The sequence below is a fragment of the Jatropha curcas genome, chromosome 1 (assembly GCF_041381405.1).
Source record: "Jatropha curcas cultivar XTBG-Jc1 chromosome 1, XTBG_Jcur_1.0, whole genome shotgun sequence".
NCBI classification, from domain to species: Eukaryota; Viridiplantae; Streptophyta; class Magnoliopsida; order Malpighiales; family Euphorbiaceae; genus Jatropha; species Jatropha curcas.
Genome location: NC_143151.1, coordinates 22,721,656 through 22,744,827, shown reverse-complemented (window position 1 = coordinate 22,744,827; position 23,172 = coordinate 22,721,656). Strand labels below are relative to the sequence as shown.

At 28.7% G+C, this 23,172-nt stretch overlaps 1 protein-coding gene and 1 long non-coding RNA gene across 7 annotated transcripts; one reads left to right on the top strand and one right to left on the bottom strand.

Annotated features, from left to right (window-relative positions):
• The first annotated feature begins 415 nt into the window (after positions 1-415).
• Positions 416-23,172, top strand: LOC105634366 (cuscuta receptor 1). Of its 6 annotated transcripts, none has more exons than XM_089718225.1 (9): positions 418-850; positions 1,187-1,342; positions 1,438-1,512; positions 7,408-7,563; positions 7,659-7,733; positions 10,929-11,003; positions 11,427-11,468; positions 20,568-20,598; positions 20,796-20,957. In XM_089718225.1, the coding sequence occupies exons 1-9, from the start codon at positions 457-459 to the stop codon at positions 20,818-20,820; spliced, it is 1,029 nt and encodes a 342-aa protein (XP_089574351.1). In that variant the 5' UTR covers positions 418-456; the 3' UTR covers positions 20,821-20,957. The 6 variants fall into 6 exon arrangements, with proteins under 6 accessions (XP_089574340.1, XP_089574343.1, XP_089574335.1 ...); XM_089718222.1 differs by having other exon boundaries at positions 419-850; positions 11,328-11,468; XM_089718214.1 differs by lacking the exon at positions 20,568-20,598 and having other exon boundaries at positions 416-850; positions 20,796-23,172.
• Positions 3,521-7,009, bottom strand: LOC149499170 (uncharacterized). The gene is made up of 2 exons (XR_016319675.1): positions 6,244-7,009; positions 3,521-5,306 (listed from the first exon to the last, which is right to left on the bottom strand). It is a non-coding gene; the product is annotated as an uncharacterized LOC149499170 (long non-coding RNA).

Genomic DNA, 23,172 nt, shown 5'->3' with positions numbered 1-23,172 from the left:
GGCCACACAAAACTTAAGTAAATATCAAATAAACAAAAAAAGAGCTCCATCTAGAATAGGAAGTAATCTAGAATAAGTGAAAGGGACATGATAGTCATCATTATAGTCAAGTCATTCTCCCATTAGTCTTAAAGATAAAAAAAGATAAAAAAGCTGGACAAATTCGTCAATTAAAGATAAAAAAGCAGGAGCATCAGACCCGCATTTATTTCCCTTCTTGTCCTCTTCGATGATCACCAAAACCAGGTCCCATTCCCCCATTTACCCATTAGTCATTATTGGTTACAGTACACTCATTAGAGAAATTAGCGTGTGGACTTCTTCATGCAAAATTGACTTCTTGGTCAATCGAGAAAATTATGAATTATACTCATTTTGGACCTCACAATACATAATATCTTCGCTAGCTATAAATAAGCTTGAGAGGGTTTAACGAAAATAACATCATAAGAACATATGGAAATGGAATTGAAGTGGTTACTGATATGTTTGATCCTTTGGGTTCAAATCCAAGGAAATAGTGGTTGCTTTGAAGAAGAGAGACTAGCTCTCTTACAATTCAAGGCATCCCTTGAATCTCATGAGTATGGTTCCAAGTTTCCAATTCTCCCTTCATGGATTGATGAACCAGAAAATAACTGTTGCGAATGGGAGAGAGTCTCTTGTAATTCTACTGCAGCTCATGTCATTCATCTCTCTCTCGACAATATATGGAACTACGATGATATAGCAGAATACAATTTAGATGAAAACATTTATGATCTAAAAGTGTCCATTTTCCAGCATTTTAAGGAGCTTAGAAGCCTCAACTTATCCTTTAATAAATTCGGTGGTTTTGTTGAGAAAGAAGGTATCCTACTCCTTTACCTTAATTCTCCATATCTGTAAGTTATAGTTTTCTTTTTTCATACATGAAATTAAAACTTGGAATATAAAATGTTAAGTTAGCACGTGTATTGGAGGAAACAAATATATGTAGTTTTATATATTCCATCAGTTTCAAAATGTTAAGTTACCATGCCAAATTAGCTTTAAAAATAAAAAACAAAGCATTTTGTTGAATAATATTAAAGTTTTTGAATTGTTAGATTAGATATTCAATTCCAATAGCAAAATTAAATATTTATATTTTTAAATAATTATGCATTGATTTTGTTGGCTAATAACTCCAAAATTACAATTGCAGGTTTGGAAAGATTTTCAAATTTGAAGAAATTAAAGGTTTTAGACCTTAGCTTCAATAGATTCAACGGAAGCATATTATCATGGGTAACTCCTATGACATCAATTAAGATTTTGAATCTGAGTGTGAATAACATGGAAGGTTCCTTCTCTTATCAAGGTCTGCTTTCATTTTTAATTTCCATTGTTTTTGTTCACAATAATTTTTTTCTCTTTTACTAAAATTTTAATTTATTTCTCCATTGCATGGTTTAGAGCTAACTAAATTGCAAAACTTGGAAGTATTGGATCTGAGTCTTAATTATTTCAATGGCACCCTACCAATGCAAGGTAAATATATGCTAATCCTTCTGCTTATTAGCTTATTATCATATGATTTGACTTTTGAAAGTAACAATCAACCAATCATTGAGTTTGCACAAGAGATTTGATATTAGTTATATTATTCAAGTGTTAAATTCTGGACTTTATTAAAAAAAAAAAAAAAAATTTAAAGAGTTCACACAATTCTTTAATCTACCTTGTAATTTGACTATTATCACAACTAATATTTTTGAAAATTTTCTATCACATATTTTAAATGCGATAAATATTAGCAAAAATCACATATAAAATCAATTGAAAGTTGTAAAAATTACAATATATATAATTGTGGGCCAAAATATGTTAGCTAGAAGTTAGCTGGAAGATTCAAATTGTGAATTTTGTTCCTCAACTCAAAAATGAAGAGAAAAAGAAAGAGTTCGATAAAGAGAGATCAAAAGCAAGAGGTGGGATCAAAGTGCAACAACACCCAATCGAAATTTCATTGTCCGCAGTTGATTAAAATAAGTATCTTCTAACTGCGTTTAGGTTTTACTTATCTAAGATTCTATAAAGAAGTGATGTTTCAAATTATTAGAAGATGAACATGAGACGAAGGAGATCCACTAAGATATAAAAATAGATTTTGGCATTTTCTTTAATGCGGGAAAAAGGAAAGTGAGAATGACATTTTCTTCTTTTTTTTTTCTTTTCTTTTAACGAGATAAGAAAATCATCAAATAATTTATAATCACATTCATCTTCTACATTTGTAACCTAGACAAACATATGAAAAACTTCAAGAGCTTTTTTTTTTTTTTTTTTTTTTTTGTTTAGGTTGTATTTGAAAGTAAAATACATGGAGTCTATGTTCTAATTAATTTATTTAAATATCGATTGAATAAATATTTATGGCACCAGATAAATTATAAATAAATTACAAATTTATTCATATACAATTTTTTTTTCAAACTTAGATCCACCCATTTATTATATATTTTACCATTATAATAAGAGTTATTAATCATAGTAGTTAATTTCACCATTATAATATATCCCTTTATTTTTAGAAATTTTTTAAATATAAATAATTAGTTGATGTGGTGTATTGCTAATTTGAACTTATTTTCATGTTAACTGGTGAAGTGAGTTTCAAGATTAAGAGATAATTTAAATAAATGAACAAAGCCAAGATAAATAAACAATATTTGATAAGGGTGAATACTTCAAGACTCCACTATTTAGTACCATGTTGCTTATTTGCCTTAGATTCGTTCATTTTGCTTAGATGCTTAACATAATTGGAATACATATATATTTGATTCTCCCAATAAAATTATTTAATTACTTTCATAATTTTAATTATACTAATTAATTTTTAGCATCGACTTTGGTGTTTAAAGTTCAACATTTTTTTTTTTTTTTTGACTTATAGCAGTAGATAAGTTTGTTTTAGGATTTTGATCTTATATGTAATCTAATTATAATTTTTACCCCCCGTTTATTTTCAAAAAAATACATTAATTTCTAATATTTGGCTATTACATGAAAGATCACTTAAAAATAGTAATTTTTCAGCATTTGGTACAATATTAAGAAAAAGAAATAATTTTTCACCATATAAATAATGCATTCCTATTTATTATATTTTACATAAATTAAAATATAAACCTAATTAAGTAAATGAAAACGAAAAAAGAATCAAATAAAAGATTAACCATTGCAAAAAAAATTATTGTAATAATTTCATTTTAAGTCGAAAATAAAAGTTATATATTGGCCTCAACTGCTAATATATGTATGTATATATATGTATGTAGGTCCCGTTTTATATGGCATAACCCAAGAAAGAGTTGAATTGGGCTTTGTAAAATTTTGACTTTAAAAACTCAAATCAGAATTCTAAAGCAGCGAAAATAAAAATTTTTTATAAGAGTTAGTTATTGCAATTAATACTTCCTCATAAGGCTTATAAAAGATTAGAACACTAATTATAACTCAAAAAACTGGAGAAATCATAAATAGAAAGCCAGAATTCTATTAATCCACAAAAATGAATTTTTGCACTTTCAAAATTAGATAACATAAACAACTTTGCATTTCAGAAAAAATAAAACATATGTGAAAATAGAGCAAGTGCAATCAAGCAAGATCTCAAAAATTAAAAGAAGATTAACACAAGATTTATAGTGGTTCAGCACTAATCTGCCTACATCCACTCTCCAAGACTCATTTTGAGATTCTCCACTAAGAGACAAACCAACTTTATAAAAGAAGCTAGTCGAAAACCGCGATCCGCGCGGGTATTTAAGTATTATTTTATTAATTGTTATAGTTGATTATATTATTATTTTTTATAAACTATTATGCATTGTCAAATTGTTAGGTAGAACAATTAAAAATCCTACTTGAAATAATTAATAATGGTTCAAAATGATTTGTAATAAAACGACAATGACAATGTTTGCAATAGCATAATGTTGTAATCAAGTTTCTTTATCAAAATAACCCCACAGTGGAGGAAGTACCAGTCACGATCCAAAATCATGAGTCGGACCGATACTAAGGCCTAGGTAAGTTTAAGACCCCCGAAGCCTATAGTAAGCCTAAACTACAAAGTCTATACACACCAAATAAAATCCTAGGAGCAGTAAGTCTATCTATCTATATATATATATATATATATATCAAGTAATCACATGATCCTGACCCAATCTCAAACATCTCAACTAATACACAGCTCGAGTTTATGTGTAATAGACCTCATTCATAATATAGGCTATCGGTTCATGCATGTGTCTAGATAAATAATTAAGACATTCATGAGTCTATAAAATAGTATACCTATATTACTACACGATTAGAGGTATATAAATCCTACAACTGCGGAGTTCAATAATAACTAGAAGTAATAAAGTTCTTATACATAACAATACATAAATTAGTTAACTACGGAAACTAGGAATCTACTTATATAGCTCTGCGGAGAAGGTTGCAAAGCTTTAGTCGACTCAACGGGAATCCTACTTCTTGAAAAGTTAAAAAAATGAAGAGTGGGTTTTATAACTCAGTGAATAATAATAAATAATACATAAACATGTATTCACGCGAAATGCAACCTAAAACACTAAAATGAACACGCAACCAATCAAGCATATGGCAAAATATCAGCACCCACAAGTAATTGCACCTTCAAGTAAGCAAACAAGTGAAAGTTGATCAGTGGCGTCACCAACCCTCAATGAGCCGTCATCACACATGGCCCGCCCTCTCAAACGTGTGCACCAGGGAGTCGATCCCCCATATATGGCCGACCGATTTAATCCTCACTTAACCAGTCTTCTCCTTTTTTTTTTATACTCTATTTTCTTTTCCATACCAACAAGCGGCCACCCTATGGTTTTTCATATCATATATCATCATATACATACAGGGGTGCCGATCTCCCCATACAAGGCCGACGATATCGAAGACCGCCCACACAAACCCGTGGTAACCTACTTTATCCCAATTCCACACAAACAAGGCACAGTAATTTTCACAGCATAAGTAATCAAACAATTCATTCAACATAAAGCACCAAAGCAACCTTAATGCACAGACATAAAAGTATAATTATATATTAATAGTAAAATAACATAATAGTATACATATAAAAATAAGTACTAAGTTATCTCTTTTATATATATTTCTTTGTAAAATAAATGATATGTGTACGCAATTATGTTATGTACTATTTATTATTACTCACAGTGGTAGATAATAGAAGGAGCTCTAACTCAGATTTTGACTCTTAGGAGCAGCAGACAAACCCGGACAATCTAAAGAATTTAAAAATATAAGGAAAGAATTGCATCAGACAAAGGACTAATTTAAATAAAGAATTAGGGAATTAATCTAATGATTATCTATGTATCTAACTGCTATAACTAGCCTAAATTCGACCGAAATTTTGGCAGCATCTCCCCTAAAAATTGAACTATCCACCTGTTTAAATATCAATAATTTCATTAAATATTCACTCAATCCACACAGCCCATCCATCGGACAATCAATCAAATCAATTTATTTTCCCTTCCTCCAACAAAGTAACAAAATAATTATTTAACCATCTATACAAAACCTTAGCTTTACTTAATCCATGATTTCAACATCAATACAAATTAGTTTAGTACTAAAACAAAAATATTCATAGCTTTACTAAGATTAAACAAATAAGTAAATAAATACGCAATTAAATGAAAATGGTTATTTGTTTAATCTCCACATCCTACTACTTTAAACTATCCAATCATATATAACCTTTAATAATCATACAAAGTTATAGATCACATTTCTTTTACCAACATTAACTAGGATCTTATGTAACAACTTAATAATCCAGTGAATCACTCTCCTCACCAAGCAAGATTATAGGAAACGTCCTATTTAAATTATCTATTAAGCATAACCAAATAAGTATACTTTAACTAATCAATTCTTAGCACGAATTGAATTTATAACTCAATACACTATACCCTTTCCTATTCATTAAGCAAAATTTAACCAAAATAACTAAACTAGCTGCTGCCTCAACAGTAAATAAAAATTCATATATATGAACTTAATTAAATCAAAAAACTATAATTTCTCTAATCAAAAGTTGTTGCCATTTATACAATTCTTAGCCTCTAAATGAAAATTACCTCAATAACACCAAATCACCCACTAAATCAGAAAATTCATGAAATTTACTAGAAAAGGTTGAAATTTATTTACCTAGCTACAACGTGCGTCGGAAAATGAATTTTTCCAGTTAAAGTAACCGGCACCAGCAACCAAGCACCAACACCGTCACTGACGCCACTAACTTGACCGGGGATGCACGAGAAAGTGGCTGGAGGCACGTGGAGGTGAGGAAAGGGTGTAGTCCGGCCGGTCCTTGACTGTTTCGCTGGAAAAGTGAAGGGAACGCTGAAGGAGGCAGCGTCGATTGGACAAGCACAACTCACAGCTCCCCTCGTCCGCTAAACAAGACCGAGACAGGATAGAAAGGAAGGCCGGAGAGACATCGCCAGTGGAAGGAGTCAACCGGTCGAGCTGGAGTCACCGAAAAATCGAGATGGAGACGCGATTTCACGATTGAGTGAATCGCAGTTCTCCTGCGGTTGCTACGCTCGCCAGGAACGAAAGGACAGAGAGAAAGAGACCGAAGACATGTGGTGAGGAGGCGACGACAGTAGGGAGGCGATGGCGGCGAGGCGGAATCGGCGCTGGCTTCAGGTGATCGGAAAACCAAAAGGGTAGGGGGAGGGGCTGTGGCGCGATGGGGAGAGAAAGGAGAGTGAGGGATGGGATTTTTTTGGTATTTTCTTATTTCTGGAACATTCTAATTGGTCTAAGGCTGGTTTGGTTCGATTCAGAGTCTTTGCTTGGATTTCCTTTTGGTTTGTGGGTTTTCTAATGATTTTTATTTTAGTTATAGGTTTGGTTTAACAAATAAAATTATATTTGTATTAAATTTTTATTAAATAAATTGTAAAGCATTAATATATATATATATATATATATATATATATATATAATATTAAGTATAATAAGGTCTTTAATACTATTGGTTAAAATTATATTTAGATTTTTAAATGAAAAACTTTTGAAAATAATTTTTCAGGTCATTTCAGTCTCTCCTTATAGAAGCTACTATTAAGATGAATTAGATTCCAACTTATACAAAATGTGTTCTCCATTTTTTATATAGAAGCTACTATTAACAATAACCATGTCAAATTAGTTTTAAAAATAAAAACAAAGCATTTTGTCAAATAATATTAAAGTTTTTGAATTGTTAGATTAGATATTCAATTATGCATAATTAAATATTTATATTTTTAAATAATTATGCATTGATTTTGTTGGCTAATAACTCAAAAATTACAATTGCAGGTTTGGAAAGATTTTCAAATTTGAAGAAATTAAAGGTTTTAGACCTTAGCTACAATGGATTCAACAGAAGCATATTATCATGGGTAACTCTTATGACATCGATTCAGATTTTGAATCTGCATTCCAATGGCATGGAAGGTTCCTTCCCTTATCAAGGTACGCTTTCATTTTTAATTTCCATTATTTTTGTTCACAATAATTTTTTTCTCTTTTACTAAAATTTTAATTTATTTCCCCATTGCATGGTTTAGAGCTAACTAAATTGCAAAACTTGGAAGTATTGGATCTAGGTGGTAATTATTTCTATGGCACCCTACCAATGCAAGGTAAATATATGCTAATCCTTCTGCTTATTAGCTTATTATCATATGATTTGACTTTTGAAAATAACAATAAGAGCTAAAGGAAAATATTATAAACCAAGTGAAATTAGTTTCTTATGAAATTATTATAAAAGTTACTGTGTAAGCGGCTGGAGAAACCAAGCTCCATAATAATCCGAAACTTTATTTTTTCTTTCCATATTAGAGAGAAATTAGAGCTTTAATTTCTAATAACAAAATGTTGTGTTTCATTAATTTAGAAGCTTAGATTAAGTTAACCCAAACTGATTTGGTAGGGTCCAATTTTATAATATTATATTACAAATCCTAGGTTAAATTTCAATTCGGGATGACAATACATCTAAGTTTGCAAGTTGGGATGCTGGAGAACAAAAGTCATTTTAGCGTGATACTGCAACAAGTCACAAAGTTGGGCAAATTTTATTAGGTTAAGCCAAATTTTATTAAATATATGCAAAGTCATTTTAGTACCATGTTGTTTATTTGCCTTTGATTGCTTCATTTTGCTTAGATGCTTAACATAATTGGAATATATATATTTGATTCTCCGGATAAAAATTATTTAATTTCTTTCTTACTTTTAATTATACAAATTAATTTTTAGCATCAACTTTGACATTTAAAGTTCAAGCATTACTTTTTTTTTTTTTTTGTCTTATAGCAATAGATAAGTTTGTTTTAGGATTTTAATCTTATATATAATTGTAATTTTTATGCTTTGTTAGTTTACAGAAAATAATTTACTGGAAATTTTTTTTTTTTTTTAGAAAAATACATTAATTTCTAATATTTAGCTATTACATAGAAAATCACTTAAAATAGTAATGTTTCAGCATTTGGTACAATATTAAGAAAAAAAAATAATTTTTCACATATAAATAATGCATTCCTATTTATTATATTTTACATAAATTGAAATATAAATCTAATTAAGTACATGAAAACGAAAAAAAGAATCAAATAAAAGATTAATCATTGCAATAAAAAAATTATTATAATAATTTCATTTTTAAGTCCAAAATAAAAGTTATATATTGGCCTCAAGTGCTAATATATGTGTGTATATATGTGGATCCCGTTTTATATGACATAGCCTAAGAGGAGGTGATTTGGGCTTTCTAAAAATTTAACTTTTAAAACTTTAGTCAGAATTCTGAAGTAGCAAAACTATAAAATTTTTATGAGAGTTGGTTATTACAATTAGAACTTCCTCGTAAGGCTATAAAAGGTTAGAAAACTAATTATAACTCAGATCCAGATTTCTTCAAAATGCATTAGGATATGTTATAATTGGAGAAGTCATAAACAAAAATCTAGAATTCTATTAATCTATAAAGATGGAGCTTTTACACTTTCAGAATTAGAATAATATAAACAATTTTGCATTTTAGAAAACATAAAATAAATGTGAAAATAGAGCAAGTGCAATTAGAAATTAAAAGAAGATTAACATAAGATTTATAGTGGTTCGGCATAACTCACCTTCATCCACTCCTCAATACTCATTTTGAAATTCTCCACTATATTGTCTCTTTTAAAGGGTAAGAGACAAACCAGCTATATAAAGGAAATAGATCAAATTCGTAGACCTAATTACCTTTAACCCACTAAATTTACAAAGTATCTAGTTGATCTTTACCCTTCTATTTTACAAAAAATTGAAAACTCAAATTCAAGACATTAGAATCTTACTAATGGAGAAGGTTGCTTGGTATCCCTTACAACACAGCTTTATCACAAAAGCTAAACACAAATGTTTTTAGCTGCCAACATTTCTCCAGAAGTTTCACTAATTTGGAATGAATATGCTTTAGTAATGACACCCCAAAATCCTGAAATCCATAAGTTCTATTCTTACTTGAATTACTAACATCTATCAACCTAGCAACATTGATATTGTGATTATTGATTATTCTAAAAAGCATTTTATGAGCACTAGAAATTTTACCGATAATTTAACATATATTAAAACAAGGAAAATAAATCATAGCAATAAGCTTATAAGAAATGGGATATAAATTGATATTAATACATAAATTTATTAGGTTTGATTAACGGACTACAAAGAAAAGTCAAAGACAAGAATTCTAAGGCTAAGCAATACAAACGAGAATAGAAATATTTCTTCCGTTCCACTTTAATAGTTATAAATGAACATTTTACTTTGTTTCGCTTTTAAGTGTTCATTAGGATTTTAAGAGTATATTAATAATTTGTTTTTAATTTTATCCACATTTATTAGGTGTAATTTATTTTTATTGTTTACATTTATTTTTCTCTTTTTTATCATTATTTTAATTGTAGTTAAACTAAAATTTTGATTAAACATATAAATAAAAGTTTTTCATTATCTCAAAGCAGGAAAAAATGAAATGGAATTACTACTCTAACAGCAGTACTTTAATATGAGATAAAATTGGCATTAATTGGTTTTATAATAAAATTAAATGAGAAGTTGTTAATTTTAAGAGGGGCAATTTAGGCATTCTACTATATATTTAAAAAATTAATATGTTCCAATCATTTTTTAAATTTTTATAAAAAAAATTAAATGTTACTATTAAAGTGGAAAGGAGGGAGTAACTTTTATTCTCTTGACAACAACCTATCATGATCGAGGAGCAAATTGAAAAAGAGAAAATAGGGAGAGAAATTAGTCATTATTATGCGCATTTCTGGAGCTTGAAAAGAACCAAATATGGATACTAATGAGTAATAAGCAATTTGCAAGAATAACCTGAACAAGACCAAAATCCATTACCACATATAAACCTAGCCTGAAACCAATCAAAACTGAATGATTAACAAATTTTCTTTTATCTGTTGAGGAAGTTGCCAAAATCTAAAAGATTGCAGAACCCTTACTTGTTTTAGCTAGATGTGAATGTGATTTTGTCGGAAAAGACTACCAATGCTAGTGGTCATCACCCACTTGTTTATTTTCTCTATTCACGCGGTTTGCAATTTTGGAGGCTCTTTCAGTTTGGAAAATGTTTTTTCATCCTCTAAAATAGGATTTATTTTTCTGTGTTTTCATCTTATTTTCCATTGACTATTATGTGTTTTCATCATTTTTTCTTATTGTTGTTTAGTATAATTTTTTTTAATGTAACAACAATAGTAATAATTTTCCTCTTTTTCTAAAATTTTAATTTATTTTCCCATTGCATGTTTCAGAGCTGGCTAGCTTGCAAAACTTGAAAAATTTGGATCTGAGTGGAAATAGCTTCAATTGCACCTTAACAATGCAAGGTAAATATTAGATTCCATATATGATTGCAGATTGTTATTAGCTTATTATCATATTATTTGGCTTTTGAAATCAATATTCAATTGACAATTGAATTTTCAATCACTTTGCATGATAAAATAAGGAGCAAAAAAACAAATATTTATATCATGTATATCATTTTTTTTTTTTTTTTAACATTTGGACTTAATAAGTCTTTCAAAATATTCACATAGCTCTCTATGTCACTTTGATATCTGAGTATCATCATAAGTAATTTGTTTTAAAAACAAAAAAATTACACCATTTTTATGGTAAAATTACACCAATTTTACCTTCTTTTTCAGATTTTATAGCTTTAAAAAGTTTGGAGATTTTAGATTTGAGTGGGAATGATTTTTATGGTACTCTTTCTCCATATATGTGGGCACCTCCTTCTCTCAAAGTATTATCTTTACGAGACAACAGGTTTAATGGCTCCTTGTCAAGTAAGTATATTAAAATTTAAAAATTTCTTAGTTTATGGCTAATCTTTTAATATTTTTCATTTTCCCATCTAAATGTTAGTATAAAGTAATGGTCCCATTCCCATCGTTCCGTTTTTGGTTTCTCATTGGAGCCATTTGAATCATAGTACAGAGTCTTTGCCCATGTCATACATTTGAAGCCCAATTTCAGTCATGATTAAAATATTTTATATTGTAATATTATTTTATAATAAAATTCAGTAAAGAGTGTGAGCTTTTTTATATTAAACACAAATCCGGCACCAAATTCTTCAATAATTTCATTATTTTATTAAAATATTAAATATGGCTTGAGTAAAATATTATAATTTATAAAGCAACAAAATTCGGTAAATTACATTTGCATAATTTATAAAGCAATTAATTTTATACATACTTTTAAAATTTTCAATGAAGAATTTGACGTCATTCTCTTCTTTATTTTGGTTTTTATTTACGTTTATTTCGATTTCCAAATGGAGATGAAATTTTATTTACCTTTATTACTATTTTGTCTATTTACCTTTATTACTATTACTATTTTATTTACCATCATTACGTTTTTGGTTTCGTGTTTGTCATTGGAGCCATTTGAACCGAAGTATAGAGATTTTGCCCATGTCATACATTTGAAGCCCAAATTTCAGTCATGATTAAAATATTTTTATTATAATAATATTTTATAATAAAATTCAGTAAAGAGTGTGATCTTTTTTATATTAAACACAAATCCGGTCACCAATGACAATAGAGGTTGTACTATTTTCTCTATTTCCGTTTGCTCTTAGAAATTAAAGGGTTAAATTTAATGACCATAGAAATTAAAGTAGCAATGTAATATATAGATAGAGTAGAATGAGAATAACTCCTCCCACAATGGATTTAATACTAACTAAATCTTCACATTTCATCTTATAATTCCCAAATATATAGAAAGCCATTTGTAGATTAATAGTACTATTTTTTATAAGCTAGTGTTTATAAAATATATACACGAGATTAGTTTATTTAGACCCAGTTATGAGTCCATCCATAGATCCCTCTGTTCCATTTTGTTTGCTTGTTATTCATTTTTTAGATGTCCCCAAATTGTTTGCAACATTTCTAAATTTTTATATATAAATAATTATTCTTCCCATAATAACTTTTATGATCATTCATTAAATAAATGACTTTTATTAATATCTTAATGAGTTAAGGGTAAAAAAGGGCAAAATAACTTTTGTTGACTAAAGTCTTAATATGCATGTTTTGTCAAACAATCCAAATAAAATGGGACGGAGGAAGTAATTTTTTATTGAAACGAGAGTATTTTGACCATTCACTAAACAAAAAAGATATTGTTGAGAATAATTTTTAAAAATATTTATTCTAATTAGTTTCATTTATGAATGGGCTCATACATGGGGTCTAGACAAGTGTAATTTATATATGCTAATTAAAGACTCTTCTTGATGGATTATATAAGTGAAAAATTATCATTATTATTAACTAGTTTTATTAAACGTGCGTTGCATGTTGCTTGTACCTGTTGAACATACTCGTCATTTAATTCCATTCAAATATTATCTATTTAATTAGCAATATTACTCTTTCTTTCACAAAATATTAGAATTTATAATTGAATTAAAATTTTTTTCCTTTTTTATATTAAAACTTCTATTTGAGTTTAAAAATTCTTAATTGATTTAAAATATTTATTCTTTATTCTTTATTTTTTTATTTTACATAAATATTCCTAAATGAACTAAAATATTTATTCTGTTGAAATTTTAGTCTTTCTAAATAAGCAACACTTACCAAATTTTTTTTTTTTTTGAAAGGAAAATGGTATTCATTAACAAATATCATCAAACAAAATGAAACAAGTAGTGACATAACCCCACTCCTTTAGATCAAACCAAGAATATAATTGAGTAGCTAATAAGTGGGCCACTCTATTCGCTGACCTCTTTACAAACCCAATAGAACAATATTGCAATTCGTTCATTAGATGTTTACACTTAGAAACAACACTACCAAAATAGGATAGATCCTCTTTCGACCGATGCATGGCCTGGACAAGTAAAAGAGAATCCATCTCAAATTTGTTTTTACCCAGTTTAAGCTTCGCGAAAGGATAGAGCCTCTATTGTTTGAGGATCAACTCCTCCGTTAAGTGTTTTCTGACAGACATTCCACATCTTCCCACCTGCATCCCTAAGCACCCTGCCTGCACCTACTAGTGGGGATGAGTTGCCCAATGCTGTGTCACAGTTTCATTTTAGGTAACCTGGTGGAGGTTTTATGCAAAAAAATTGATCCTTGTTGTGCAAGAGAATTGAGGCTAACCCGAGGCAAATTCGTAAGTGTACGAAATCGCAATAAGTAATAAAGAATGAGTAGAGTATCGTTCCACAAGAATGGTATACCAAGTACTAAAATTATGTTAATCTACTATTATTTAAATGATAATAAAGAGAATCATTAAAAAATAAAAGAAATAAAATAAGGCGATGAAAAAGAACTCAAGCAAGAATATTTGATGAAAAGAAATCAAGGATTAAAAGCTACTGAGATTTTAACTTCACTTAAATCTATCCGATTTATTCTATTAGTTTGATAATCAAATTTTAATTATTCAAGTAGGGGAAACAACCCTAAAATTACTAACAAGCTCTCCCAATGTGTTGTTAGCTATTTTAACTCGGTCTAATTACTTATCTTCCAATAGCGCAATCAAACATGAATTAAATCATTAAGTTTTATGGTTTGTTTATAAATTCATAATCTAAGATCGTTAACTTATAAAAACTTCCATGAGTCAAACCATATCATCAAGTTAGTATTCCCGTGTAATTTATTACTTTTTTTCATATCAAAAATCCTTCTCTCAATAGTGATTAATGAAATAAATCAATCCAGGGGAGAAACTCTGCTTGAAAGCATTAAGTTCAATAATAAATTGTACTTTGAATAAAGAAAAATAAATGTAATATTATAAATTAGAATAGAAATTAAGCTACATCAAATCCCTAGTACAAGAGTTTAGTTCGACATAGTAATTAAATAAAACTCAATTAAATTTGAAAATAATTCCATTGTCAATATGAATAATGAAAAGTAGAAACAAGAATAAGAGTTTAGAGATAGAAACTAGTCAACGAATAGCGTGGGCGGCTTCCTTGATTCTTTACACAAACTTGAATGCTCGAAATCTTAAAAGAAAGAAAAGAAAGAAAAGAGTAGAACAAAGATCTCAAATCCAAGATTCAATGTTGGATTGTTGCAGTGATCTCTCTTTATATAGACTTCGTAGGGTGTCTTTGAATCCTCCAACTAGGTGACAGACCTTTTCACAAGTGCACGAAATCACAAAGAAGTAATAAAGAGTGAGTAGAGTATCGTTCCTACGAGGATTATATACTAAATATCAAAATTTTGTTAACCTACTATTATTTAAACGACAATAAAGAGAATAATTCTACAACTAAAAGAAATAAAATAAAGCGATAGAAAAGAACTCGAGCAAGTAATTGTTGAAAAGAAATCAATGATTAAAAACTACTAGGGATTTTGACTTCACTTAATTCTATCCTATTTATTCTATTAGTTTAATAATCAAATTATAATTGTTCAAGTAGGGGAAACAACCCTAAAATCACTAACAGGCTCTCCTGATGTATTGTTAGCTATTTTAACCCGGTTTAATTACCTATTTTCCAATAGCGCAATCAAACATGAATTAAATCATTAAGTTTTATGGTTTATTTGTGAAATCATAACCTAAGATCGTCAACTTATGAAAATCCCCCATGAGTCAAACCATATAACTTTCGCATCAAGTTATTATTCTCATGTAATTTATTACCTTTTTTTATATCAAAAACCCTTCTCTCGATAGTGATTAATGAAATAAATCAATTCAAGGGAGAAACTTTGCTTGGAAGCATTAAGTTCAATAATAAATTATATGATAAACAAGGAAAAGCAAATCTAATATTATAAATTGAAATAGAAATTAAGCTACATCAAATCCCTAGTATATGAGAGTTTAGTTCGACATAGTAATTAAATAAAACTCAATTAAACTTGAAAATATTCTCATAATCAACATGAATATTGAAAATAAAACAAGAAGAGAGTTTAGAAATAAAAACTAGTCAACGATTGGCTTGAGCGGCTTCCTTAAATCTTGACACTAACTTGATTACTTGAAGTCTTAAAGAGAGAGAAAATTATGTAGAAAATTATAGAACAGGAGATGGAATATACAATGAATGGATTCGCTCTTACGGCTAGTCTCTCTCTTTATATAGATTTTCTGGAATATCTTCGTGTTCGTTTGGGAAAGTGAATCTCTATTTAGTAAGAAATTTTTTGGAGATAGGAAACTATTTAGGCTTTATATTTCTTCCCAATTAAGACTCTCCCAGCATCTAAATAGGATTTCAGCTTGATTAGGCACATCCCATAAGATTCTCATGCAGGCAGCACGGGTTAAAGCTGAAATTTTTTGCCTAAGTTGAATTTTGCAGATTAGCACGGGGGTGCTAAATAGCACGCCCTTCGCGTGCTTGAATCTGATCCTCATTTGATTTTGCCTTGGAAACAACACGGGGGTGCTGGGTAACACGCCTCGGGCGTGCTAGCCTTTTTTTCTTAGGTACATTCTTTTCTGCATTTTTGGTTAGTTTTCTATAAAAATCCTACAAAATTCCTCAAAATCAAGTGAAATATAATTAAAGGAAGTTTTGAACAAAAATATAAATAATACTAAATAAAAACTAACCAAAGTAATTAAAAATACTAAAAATTCTAATAAAAGCTATATTAAAAATTCTATAAAAATAACACCTATCACTAGGAAACTAGCTGGCCTAATTAGGAAGAGATATTATTTGAATAGGAAACTAGTTTTGTGTTATATTTTTTCCTAATTAGGAGTCTTATTTGACAAAATAGAGCTGGAACTGAAACAAGATAAGTCTGCTATTATTCCCATACAACTCCATGCACAAGCCACACCTAGACCTCAAATTTGGTAACACCATGGCCAGGCCATGTACTTTACTGACTTGGCCATGTTGAACTTTAACTCCATTTTTTAGCTCCAATCTTCTTTGATGCAAATTTTGGCTATTTTCCTATTAAAAACCCTTCAAATCAAGCTTATCAAGAATCCAGGAAACTTAACTAAAAACATAAATAATTCTAAACAAAAATTAATCAAAGCAATTAAAAAATGCTAAAAATCCTAATAAAAATAAACTAAAAATACTATAAAAATAAGACATATCATCTTTCACAATATCAAACGCTACATTATATGCAAAAATTTTGTCAACTTTTATTTTAAATGGGTTCAACCTTTGTCCTGACATGGCATAGTTTGTTGAGATTTCATTATTTTCAACGATTTCAGGTACTTGAGTTTCTTCTAGAAACTTATTAGTCATGTCAGGAACTTTTTCCGTAGTTTGCTCTTCTAAAACTTGGTCATCTTAAATATTTGCTTTTTTTCTTTTTCTAAGATTTTTATCCTTAGAAACGATTGGTTTACCACACTTTAGGCATGCCTTAGACTCATTTGCACATGCAATTTGTCCTTTAAGGGCTTCAATTTTAATATGAGCATTTGCAGCTAATACATAAGATTTAGTAACTCTTTTTAGGTCAGTAAATGCGTTTGGCAATTGTTTTGCAACATTTTACAAATGGATTATCATTTGTACATTTCTAAATGGGTTCGGGTACCTAATTTTTAAATGTAATTAACTTAAAATTATTGATTAAAAATAAAATAATTTAAAAATTATATTATTTAAATATAATTAACTTTAAAAAATATTAATTAAATAAAATAAAATAATTTAAAATTTTCAAACTCATAATAATCCATATATCAGTTAAAATAATTGTAAATAAATTTTAAAAATGTATTCAAGATCCAATTAAATTGTAGAAAAATAAAATAAAATTCTAAAAATTTCTAAAAAAAAGAAAAAAAATAGAAGGATGAAAGGAGAGAACTATCTAGAATTTTATTTTGATTTATATTTTAGTTGAATGATTATTATTATTAAACCTTTTGTAATTAAATTTATTTAAAATCTCAAAGAATATAATTAATTATTTGAAATTTTAAAAAAGAATATACAATAAAAGAAGAATTTTTGAAATATTTTTATTCAATGTTTTTATATAAATTTTAATTATAAAAATCTAGATTTTTGTTTATGTCTTTATTTATGTATTGTCTCATTACTTTAATCAATAATTCTTTACTTTGTATTTAAGATTTAATATCATTAACATAATTAGTATAAAATAAATAAACAAAAACATCAATTAAATATTTTATTAATATTATTTTTTAACGTTTTAACAAACATGAAAATTAAATTGATTTTTTTCCATGTATCAAAAAAAAAAAAAATTGTTTCCACAATACTTTAGATTTAAATATTATGTTTAAGAGAATATTGATTAGGATTTAAGTAATAGAATGTATTAGAGTCATATTTAAACACTATAACTATATTAGAGTTGAGTTAGAGATAAATTCATAAAAAATACAAATAATTTTTATTAATCAATTAAAATATTAAACAATTTAAGAATATTTTTTTGGTTAACTTTTTTAATAAAAATAATTGATATTTGTGATTTATGAATTACATTTTATTTTAATAAAGTTTTTTTTTGAGAATAAAAAACTGAAATATTTTAAATAAATTTTTAATTATAATAATATTTAATATTTATCTTTTTTATAGAATATTTAATAGTTAGTTATTTATATCTTCAAAAAAAAATCAAATTATTTGAGATTTAAAAAATTTTAATATGTGGCCAATCAAAATACAAATAACTAAAACCAAAATTCTAAAAAAAAAAAAAAGAAAAATACAATAATTGATGGCTTAGTTGAGGAAGAGCAAAATAAGATAGAAAAGTCCATAAATAACAGGCCATGATCAAGTGCAAGTACAAAGTTCAGCAAGCATCAAAAAGTTGGCAAATAGATTGAAGATAAAAACCGAAAATCATGTTATTTTCCCCTACAATGTGGGCGAAGGATGTATAGACCAGACTCTAAACTCTATGCTTTAACGTAATAGTTGAAGATGCAAACAAAGATTTCAACGTTTAAAGAATTGCCAAGTAAACTAAATCTGCATATAATAACAACTCCATGTTCTTGAAATGATAAACATCTGATTCTGAGACACATTTATACATCCATTATATCTTCAAATTGCTGTCTGTTGTTAGTTTTGATATCCAATAATAATACTAAAAATATCAGCTAGATATATATCAAGACTCTAAGCAAGATATGTAAGAGTTAGGAAACAATACAAATACCAAAAAAATAGAAATAGCATACATATAGAAACCTTAATTTATCAATTGATACCCTAATAATCTCATTTGCAAATCTGTTCCAGCAAATAAAGAAGGGAAAACCTTCCATTCAATATCAAAGCAATCCCAAAATTTCCAAATTTGACCAAATTCAAAATCGAAAAAAAGAGAGAAGCAAAACAATAGACCTTCCTTTGCAACGAACTCCTCCAACTTGAGAGTAAGTTGGTGCCAGAGTTTTCCGGGCATAACGATTATCTGTATCAACAAACCATAATTTATAAGCAATTTTGAGTTGGTTGTAAAAATACTTGAAATAGCGACGACCAGATCGCTAAAAAAATGTATCGATGTATATATAGAGAGGTGGACATATTTATATAGATGTAAATAAAAAAAATTTTAAAAATTTTTAAAGTTGTAATTATCTAAATGTAATTATATTAAAAATAATAGTTAGATAAGATAAAAGACTTTAAAAACTTCAAATTCGTAATAATCTATACATACCTATTAAATTTTGAAAATACTTTTAACATCCAATCAAACAGTAGAAAAATAAAATAAACTCCCAAAATGTCTAAAAAAAGAAAAATAGAAAGCTGAAAGGAGAGAATGGCTTGAAACTTTCTCTTTATTTCAGCTTTCATATATATACTAATTGAAATTCCGCACTTCGCTCGTGGCGGGTAATTGATATTGTTTAAATAATTGTTATCTTTCTTTTCAAAAAAAAAATGTTTTGCTTAAGTTATATTATTATTATTATTATTTTAAAAAAAATTATTTACAATTTTATGCTAAAATGAATAACAAAAATGCAAACATTAAATTCATATCAGTTGAATAATAAAATCATCCAATGAAAAACCAGGTTAGATGACAATGATACAACACGATAGCTGATAATGAAGAAATGAACGTAGTAAACATGCACACACATCTAAAAGAACACTCAAACCACTAAAAGAATACATGCACACATTTTATATTACAAATTATTTAGAATAGATGATAAATAAATGAATTGCATTTAAAGAAGGTGAAGAGTTATATATAATAAGTGTTTTCGTTGGACTAGGTTGAAATATCAAAATTTAAAAGTTAAAGTTGCAGTTGAATTATGTTAGATGATTAGATTAAATTAAGTTTCAAAACTTATTAATTATTCATATTAAATTAAAAACTTAATTGCATCGGCCAATTAAAATACAGAAAAATAAGAAACAAGTTTAAAATTTTTTAAAAAAAGACAAATACAATGCTAAACGAAGAGAACGTGTTAAACATTTTCTTTATTTCAGCTTTCATATATATATATATATTGTTCAAACATAGTTTAATATAGACATTAAATTCAAACTCAACTAAATCATAGCATATATGGATTCATTAGTCAACCAATAAAGATAGATTTCTTGATTTAATATATGGATATTACACATCATAATTATATTACATTAAACGAACTAATGTTTGTCCTCAAATTTCAGTCCTTAAAATAATTATTATAATATAATGATGACTAATATTTGAACTTAATATTAAGATTAAAAAATATTCTAATATTAAAATAAAAATAAATATTTCTTAATTAGAAAATTTAATAGAAGATTACATATAAACACATGCAAGCCACGTTTAAAAATACGAGTAAACTTAAAAGATTAGTTTCTATTCATATTTAAAACTACTTTCCTCTGATAAACTCTTACCTTTGTTTGGATGAAGGTTATTTGGAGGGTTTGGAGAGTAAAGTAAGGTAAACTTAAATTTTAACCAGACTTGAATTATTGGTGATTACTTAAATTTATGTGAAATCTAAAACAAGTGAAATTTGATTGTCGCGTTTAAGTGGAAAGCATCCATTGGGTAGAATTATTTATTTATTTATTTATTTAACATTGGGTAGACTTGATTTAATCACAACAGAGACGATTAATCTTATTGCTTTCACAGGTTTGTGCGGCTTGAAGCGACTTGAAAAATTAGACCTATCCTATAATATGTTTGGAGGCAATCTTCCTCGTTGTCTCGACAATTTAACATCAGTTAGATACTTGGTTCTATCCAACAACAATTTCACAGGGCATGTTCCTTCTTCTTGGATATCTCGTCTCAAATCCCTCAAGTACATTGATCTTAGACAAAATCTTTTTGATGGATCATTCTCTTTCAACTTATTTGCTAACCATTCTCACCTTGAGGTGGTCGACTTCAGTGACAACAAATTTATGTTTGCGACAAAGTATTCGGGTTGGGTTCCACCATTTCAGTTAAAGATTCTTGTCTTGCAAAATTGCCATCTCTCTCGTATTCCTGAGTTTCTCTATCATCAGTTCAGATTAAAAAATGTCGACTTGTCTAACAATAAAATACAAGGAAGGTTTCCTGTTTGGTTGCTTGACAACAACACAGAACTTGCCCGTCTAATCCTAAAGAACAATAGTTTCATTGATCCATTTCATTTACCATCAAACTCTAGCTTCAATATTTCTAGTTTGGATGTCTCCGATAATTACTTCAATGGATCGCTTCAAGAAATTGGCGAAAAGATGTTTCCCAACATTGAGTTTCTCAATTTATCTAAAAATCATTTTCAAGGCGATTTTCTTTTCTCGCCCAGCGACAACTGTAAATTGAGAAGCTTGGATTTGTCTTTTAACAGCTTCTCAGGTGAAGTACCGGAGAAAATGATTTCGAGTTGCACTTCTTTGCAAATTCTAAAGCTATCTCATAATAACTTCCATGGCGAAATATTCACTGCTCGATTTAACCTTAACTTATGGTCTTTGCATTTGAATGACAACAGTTTCATGGGAACTCTATCAGGCATTTCAGTCACCCAGTTCTCTCACCTAACAGTATTAGATCTAAGTAACAATAGATTTCATGGTGAGATTCCACACTGGATCAACAGCATCACAGATTTGCAGCATGTAAACCTTTCTCATAATTCTTTCAGAGGTGAAGTATCATGTGAATTTTTTTCAGCTATTTACGTAGACCTCTCCTATAACAACTTTTCTGGATCATTGCCTTCTTGTTTCAACCAGATTCCTTCATACTTTAGAGAAACAAGTTATATAAATTTGCAAGGTAACAGGTTGACTGGATCAATACCAGATGATTTTCTCAACAAACCAGGACTGTTGGTATTAAACTTGAAAGATAACAGCCTCGCAGGCAGCATTCCCAATAAATTCGGTACATTTCCAAAATTACGGGCTCTTCTATTGGGAGGAAATTATTTAAATGGTTTCATTCCGAATTGGCTGTGTGAACTAAATGAGCTCAACTTCTTAGATCTTTCAAGAAACTCTTTTTCTGGCTCTATACCCAACTGTTTATACAATCTCTCCTTTGGAAGGACGAAAGTTGATGGTGATCTGTTTGAAACACAATTATCGTTTGGTTCCATACCATATGGCGTTTACATTACTGGAGATGCCCTGGGCGGAGCTCAGTTTTATGTAGACCAAATAAATTATATCATTGTTGACCCAAAAATTGAGTTTGTTACAAAACGTATGCCTTACAATTATAAGGGTCATATTCTCAACCTCATGTCTGGATTAGATTTGTCGCAAAATAAACTAACAGGTGAGATTCCATTTGAGCTAGGGAAGCTATTTCAGATTCATTCCTTGAACTTATCCTATAATCAATTGATAGGATCGATTCCGGAAACATTCTCGAATCTCACAGCATTAGAGAGCTTAGACTTGTCTTATAATCATTTAAGTGGAGAGATTCCTTTCAGTTTAATAGATCTCCACTTCCTAGAGGTGTTCACTGTGGCTTATAATAACTTATCAGGCAGGATTCCAGACATGAAGGCGCAATTCAGTACTTTCGACAATAGCAGCTACCAAGGCAATCCATTTCTCTGCGGACCTCAGATAGGGAAAACATGCAATAATGAGTTAGCAAATTCACCACCAATGGTACATGCAGAACTGGAAGACGGAAAATGGTACGAGATTGACCGTTTGGTTCTTTTCACAAGCTTTTCAGTATCTTTTTCAATTTTCTTTGTGGGTGTCATCACTATTCTTCATGTCAATCCTTATTGGCGAGGAAGGCTTTTTTATCACACTGAGCAGTTTGTGTTATCTTGTTATTACTTTGTGTATGATACTTTCTCCAAGTTGTTATTTGGTCGTCTATTCCATTAACAAGTAATAGGTAAAACTTATTTTAGATATGCCATGGTTTGAAGTTTGCTTATGAATAAAAGACAGTGAGTTCGATTCGGATATGTATTTATTAGACCAAAAATTCTCCAGGAATGTTTGTTGCACCTAACCAGTAACAAGTTTGGATTTTCCATGTA

Bases quoted from the DNA above. Each gene is read 5' to 3' on its own strand.
- LOC105634366 (XM_089718209.1), top strand. From the start codon at position 457: ATGGAAATGGAATTGAAGTGGTTACTGATATGTTTGATCCTTTGGGTT. The intron at 7,564-7,658 runs GTACGCTTTCAT...TGCATGGTTTAG, and splicing joins AGGTTCCTTCCCTTATCAAG to AGCTAACTAAATTGCAAAAC. The intron at 7,734-10,928 runs GTAAATATATGC...TGCATGTTTCAG, and splicing joins TGGCACCCTACCAATGCAAG to AGCTGGCTAGCTTGCAAAAC.